General features: G+C 54.5%; 1 protein-coding gene across 1 annotated transcript in view; it reads right to left on the reverse strand.

Moving 5' to 3' along the window:
* LOC141548303 (relaxin receptor 2-like) overlaps positions 1-2,245 on the reverse strand; it is a 39,600-nt gene extending 37,355 nt beyond the window's left edge. The window contains exon 1 of the mRNA XM_074277081.1: positions 1,703-2,245. Within this exon, the coding sequence (XP_074133182.1) occupies positions 1,703-1,751 (49 nt within the window). The 5' untranslated portion in view covers positions 1,752-2,245. The remainder of the gene's footprint in view (positions 1-1,702) is intronic.
* Positions 2,246-6,395: the final 4,150 nt, after the last annotated feature.

Consider the following 6,395-nt stretch of genomic DNA (forward strand, 5'->3'; position numbering starts at 1 on the left):
TCTGTCTCTCTGTCTCTCTGTCTCTCTTTCTCTCTCTGTCTCTCTCTCTCTCTCTCTCTCTCTCTCTCTCTCTCTCTCTCTCTCTCTCTCTCTCTCTCTCTCTCTGTCTCTCTCTCCCTCGTCTCTCTCTCTCTCTCTCTCTCTCTCTCTCCTGTTTCTCTCTCTCTGCCTCTCTCCCTCCCTTTTCCCCTCCCTTCCTTTTCCTCCCTCCCTCCCTCTCTCTCTCTGTCTCTGTCTCTCTTTCTCTCTCTCTGTCTCTCTCTGTCTCTGTCTCTCTCTCTCTCTGTTTCTGTCTCTCTCTGTGTCTCTCCTTGTCCTTTCTCTTTCTCTTTCTTTCTCTCTTTCTCTGTTTCTGTCTCTTCCTCCCTCCCTCCTTTTCCCTCCCCTTTCTGTCTCTGTCTCCTTTCCTCCTTGGTGTGCTCACTCTCTCTTTGTCTCCCTCTCTCTCTCTCTCTCTCTCTCTCTCTCTCTCTCTCTCTCTCTCTCTCTCTCTCTCTCTCTCTCTCTCTCCCTGTTTCTCTCTCTCTGCCCTCTCTCCCTCCCTTTTCCCCTCCCTTTCCTTTTCCTCCCTCCCTCCTCCCCTCTCTTCTCTCTCCTACTCCCTTCATCTCTCTCCTCCTTTTCCTCCCTCCCTCCCTCTCCCTCCGTGTCTCTGTTTCTCTCCCCTCTCTCTCCTTCCCTCTGTCTCTGTCTCTCTCTGCCTGTCCCCCCTCCATCTCTCTCCTCCTCTCCCTCCGTCTTTCCCTCTCCCTCTCTCCCTGTCTCTGTTTCTCTCCCCTCTCTGTTTCCCTCTGTCTCCCTGTGTCTCTGTGCCTCTCCTCCTCCCCATCTCTCTGCCTCTGTGTCTTTCCTTCCCTCCCTCCCTGTGTCTGCGTCTCTCCCGCTCCTCCTGTCTCCCAGAGTCTCTGGCCTGTGTCTCTCCCCTGTTTTCCATTTTCTCCCTCGGTTTCCCGGCATGTCCCTCTGGGTGTCTGTCTCTTTGTCCGTGTCCCGTGTCTGTGTTTCGGGCAGGTCTACCGTTACCGTTTCCAGATATGTGTAAACAGAGGCCCTTGGGCTCTGGGTTCCAATCTCTGCCCCCCTCCCTCGGAGAGTTGAGGAACATCATTTGCCCCGCGGCCTCAGTTTCTCCGTTTGTCAGACGAGAGGTGGGACGGGATGCCCGCACCTGTCGCGCTCCACTCTGCACGCCCCACAGCCTTTTGCAGAGGGGGGAGTGGGACGGCAGGTGGGGCGGGGGGAGTGGTGGGCAGGGCCGGCCCCTCACCCACGGCCTCCCTGGGCTTGGCTACCCGGCGGCCCAGACTGCTCGGCGGCCGCCCCCGCCCCTGCGCCAGACCCATCGAAGGGAAGGGCTGGGCTGTGGAGTGGCTGGGGGAGGGGGCTCCCGCTCTCCCCCCGCTCCCCCTCCTCACTCGGGGATGGACACGACAGCCTTCTCCGGCCCCCCCCCCGGCCGCAGGGAGCCGCCCGCCCGGGGAAGCTGGGCCCCTTCCCTCTCCCGGGGTCGTCGCCCCCCCCCGCGCCCCCCTCCCCGCCGCCCCCCTCCTCGGCCCCAGCATCTCCAGGGAGACGCAAGGACGGGGCGCCCCCCCCCCAGCCCGCCCCGGGCTCCGCTGCTCGGGAGGACGCCCCCTCCCCGGCAGGGGCGCAGCGACGCCCCCTCCCCAGGCCCCCCGCCCCCCCTCTCCCCGGCACTCACTGGCAAAGGTTTGCAGGAGAGACGCGAGCGAAAGGGAGCGGCTCGTCATGCTGGCGGGCCGGCGGCCGGGGGCTCGAGGAGCACGGACGGCGCGGGAGCGGCTGGGGCACCGAGCGGGAGAGCCGGGAGGCTGCTGCTGCTGCTGCGGCGGCGGCGGCGGCGACGGCGACGGGAGAGAGCAGCCCGGAGGGAGGGGACAAAGGCTGGGCTGGGCTGGCCGCTCCCACTCTCCCCCTCCCCGGCTCTCTCGGGCACGGGCGCGGGCACACACACACACACACAGGCACACGCGCGCGCGCACACACACCCCGAGATACACACACGGTCACACACTCTCCCTCTCACACACACACACACTCACACACACACACGCTCTACTCCGGACACACCCTCCCGGACACTCCGGTCCCCGCGCACACACACTCACCGCCCGGCTCGCACACACCGGGACGGCTCGCGGCCGCCCTCCCCTCCTCGGGTGGGTGTGGCCGGCGCACACTCAGGTAGACCGCGAAATGAGCCTTGTGGTGTCACACGCGGCGCCCACACCGGCCGCTCACACACGCTCCCCCCTCCTAGCGTCGGGCACACCCACCGTCACGCCAATGTGCACACTATGGCACCCGAGCCCACGAGTTCTTTCTTCCTGCACATGCACAGGGACAAGCCACGGCTCTCTGTCTCTCTGTCTCTGTCTGTCTCTGTCTCTGTCTCTCACAAACACACACACTCACACACTCTCACACTCACACACACACACACACTCACACACTCTCACACTCACACACGCACACACACACACTCACACACACACACACGCTTTTTTATTAACATGTATAGCTCTTTTTCTTTGTGATACGGTTAGGCTGGAAAGAGGCCACATGGCACGGGGAGCCTGGGCCGGGACCCAGAGACCCCAGAGCTTTAGGGGGCGCCCCTTTATGAATGCAGAAGGAGCCCGAGACCCCCTCCCTGCTCTTTAGTCTTCCGCAGAGCCCCCCGACTTCGAGCCTTCCTTATCTGCAAAGTGCCCTGGCCTATCCCCGCCTCCCTTCTCTCTCCTCCTTTCCCTCCCCATTCCCGTCAATCATCGGCCCCCCCACAAGTGCCGAGGCTCACAGGGCTCAGCCCAAGCGATATTTATAAGGAAATGAATGGAAACGAATGAATGAACCGAGCACCGGAGGCTTCCTCCGTGTACCATCCGGCTAATTTCGGGGGAAGTGCAATCAAGCGCCCTGTGTGTGTGTGTGTGAGTGTGTGTGGGACTGTGTGAGTGTGTGAGTGTGTGTGTGTGTGTATGTGTGTGTGTGTGTGTGTGTGTCTATTGGAGATAGTCTCAGAGAAGGTAGCAGCACATCAGCTTGCAGGGGGCGGGGCCAGCAAAGGCTTCTTGCAGAAGGTGGGACTTGAAAGGAACCCGGCGTCTCCGGAAGGAGAGCGGGCCGGGCCTGGGGGCCAGCTGGAAGCTGGGGGGCCGGGGGGCTTGGAGTGCCCAGTGCGGGAGGGAGGGAGGGGGGGAGGGGAAGGTAAGAAGAATGGAAAGGGGGGAGGGGCCGAGTTCTGAAGGCTTTTAAAAAACCCAACGGAATTTTGTGCTTGATCCTGGGGGTGATAGGGAGCCCCTGACCGTTATTGCTTAGGGCCCGCAGGAGGATAACTGGTGAAAAGGTTTAGGCCGAGGACCCCAAGATTGTCAGGGGCCGGGTCTACGCCTCCTGAGGGTCCATCCAGTGTTTGCCTTCTGGGGTGACGAGGGGGGGGAGGGGGGAAGAACAGCTAAGGGGCTCGGAGTCCTGAGGCTGGCAGATCCCAGTGCGAATCCAGCCTGAGACACAGTGGATCCTAGGCACACCACTGAGCTTCCCTGCCTCGGTTTCACAATTGCGAAATGGATTCATGACATCACTCCCTCTCAGAGTTGTTGTGAGGAGCACATGGGGTTATCTTGCTCTCACACAGTGCCTGACACACAGTAGGTGCTGTAGAAATGCTTGCTACTAGCAGAACTGGGTTGATGACTGCCCCTTAGATTCTCATAGCTTAGGAACCCTTCCGACACATTCAGGGGCTATTCTGGGCCCATCCCCCTTCACTCCCTTCCCCTGGCTCCCCTACCCTTTTGTCCTCTGCCCAAGCTTCCAGCCAGAAGCTATGCCCTGACCCCGGCACCATCTGATCCTAACCTATGGCGGAGAAAAAGCAGGGATGGGCGATGCTCATTCTCATTGCTGGCTAGATTTCCCATGAACCAAGGTGCTGAGCATCTTTGTGACCTTCCTCTCCGTGGCAGCACAGCCCCCCCCCCTTATTGCCCTTTTCCCAGACTACTGCCATGGCCTCCTTGCCAAATGGGCTCCCATCCCCAGGAGGCCCCCGTAGCCCAAACCCCTGGATTCTTTCGCCTTAAGCACAGCTCCATCCGGGTGATTCTTTCACCCAAAAGTGTAGGTAGTCTAGAGGTGGACGCCATTGCTTCAGCTAAAGCTTCCTTGCTTATTCTGCTGCCCACCAGCTCTTCCTGGCTCACGTCTCTTATTGAGCCCCCCACTCCCAGCCACTCCCTGGCACCGCTCTGCCTTGGCCACTCATCCATAAGGTCCTCTGCCTCCCATCTCTTGCCCTGTTCAGGAGCCAGCCTCTTCTCTCCAAGTGAGAACTCTCGGCGCCTTGGTGGTTGGCTCCTCTGTGCACCATCTACACCTAGAAATGCAATGGAGCAAACCACTGGCTGTGTGCCCCGTCCCCTACCCCCCAATGGTGGGACCTCAGATCACACAATGTTCTGGCTGAGTGCAGCAAACTCGAATTACCCCCAGGAGGCTGCAATTCTACCACCCTCCCTGTGATAGACGCAGCTGACCATGATACCCGCTTCAAAGGGGAGTGCCCACAGAGGAGGATTCTGGGAAGATGGTGGAGTATGCTGGTAAATTTCTAGCTCTCCCGATTTCCCCAACAAATAGAACACATTTGCCCCTCAGGGTGACCCTAGACTGCTGAAAAGCCAAGAAGCCTAGGGGCAGAACTGGGGTCCTCCAGATACAATCTGAGAAGATCTGAAGAAAGACCCAGGGCCGGGATTAACCTGGCTGAAGTGGGAACACCTCCAGGTTAGCACCACAGAATCACCGAATGGCGACCCCTCAGGCTAGCTGGGAACCACAGAGACTTTCACCTCTCGGATTGTTTGTGGAGTTGGGGTTTGAGTCTGGGAAAGTGGAGCAAACTCTGGCTGATTAGGAATGCAGGACCCAGAAGTGCTGCGGCCCTGGAGTAACCAGCACCCGGTGAGTATAGAGGCAGGGGCAGGAGGGTGGAGTTCTTGGTTTGGGGTTTCTGGTCAGAGGGGCAGCTTGGGGCACCATCCATCACCCCATGATTACAATGTTTATGCTAATACTTGTTGAAAAAAATGAACCCCACCATTGAAACATATTATGGGAACAGAGAAGCCTGGGATTCATCTTCAGAGAACACTTTAGTTTTTTAAAAAAAAAAAAAAAAAAAAGAAAGAAAAAAGAAAAAAGAAAAGAAAAAGTTTGTACTCCCAAACAGTAACGTGAGATGGTTCCCCACCCAGAGAGAATTTATAGAACTCCAAAAAGAATTTAAAAATCAAATGAGAGACATTGAGGAAAAACTAAAAAATAAATTCAAGAAAGGCAAGAAGATTATGAAAAAAAAAACCAACTAACCAACTAGAAAAGGAAGTACAGAGTCTCAAAGATGAGAATAATTCTTTGAAAATGAGAATGGGGCAAGGGGAAATCACAGAAGCTATGGGAGACCAAGAAATAACAGAACAAATTACAAAGAATGAGGAAATAGAATGTGAAACATCTTATAAGAAAAATGACAGATCTGGAGAATAGATCAAGAAGAGAAGATGTAAGAATGATTGGACTGCCAGAAAGTTGTGGCCAAAAAGAGAGCCTTGACACAATAATATAGGAAATAATCCAAGAAAATTGTCCTGGAGTGATAGAACATGAGAGCAAAGTAGAAATAGAAAAAAATCCACCCATCACCACCTCAATGACATCCTTTGTGGAAAACACACAGGAATATTGTCACTAAATTTCGAAAACCCAGGTCAAAGAGAAAAATTTGCAAGAAACACGAAAAAAACAATGCAAATGCACTGGAGCTACAATTAGAATTTTACTAGACTTAGCAGCAGCTATTTAAAATAAAAAAAAAAAGGCCACAAATCCTGGAATCATGTCTCCTGACAATCAAAAGAACTAGGCCTGTGGCCAAACATATCAAATCCAGCAAAATTATCTATAATTTTACATGAGAAAAAATGGATATTCAACAAACTTACTGATTTTCAGGACTTTGAATCAACAAAGCTCAAACTTAATAGAAAATTTGACAAATAAGAGCCAATAGCAAAGAGCAATTTTAAGAATCTTGACATGGACAAACTGTTTAAACCTGGACAAATTATTTATGTTGTTTTTGCATGGGAAACGTATACTGTATGTTTAAGATTCACATCAACAGTGGGAATCAACAATAAGGGTTGCTCAAAAGAAAGATTGGCAGTTAAGGTAAAAATAGTAATTATGTTATACACATGAGGTGCAGAGGAAGAACAGACACAGAGACATTAGAGAGGGGAGGAGGGCTGAAAACCTACTCACATCAGGAGTGGGTTCAATAGACAATACTACATATATACTAT

This window comes from Sminthopsis crassicaudata, chromosome X (assembly GCF_048593235.1).
Source record: "Sminthopsis crassicaudata isolate SCR6 chromosome X, ASM4859323v1, whole genome shotgun sequence".
Taxonomy (NCBI): Eukaryota; Metazoa; Chordata; class Mammalia; order Dasyuromorphia; family Dasyuridae; genus Sminthopsis; species Sminthopsis crassicaudata.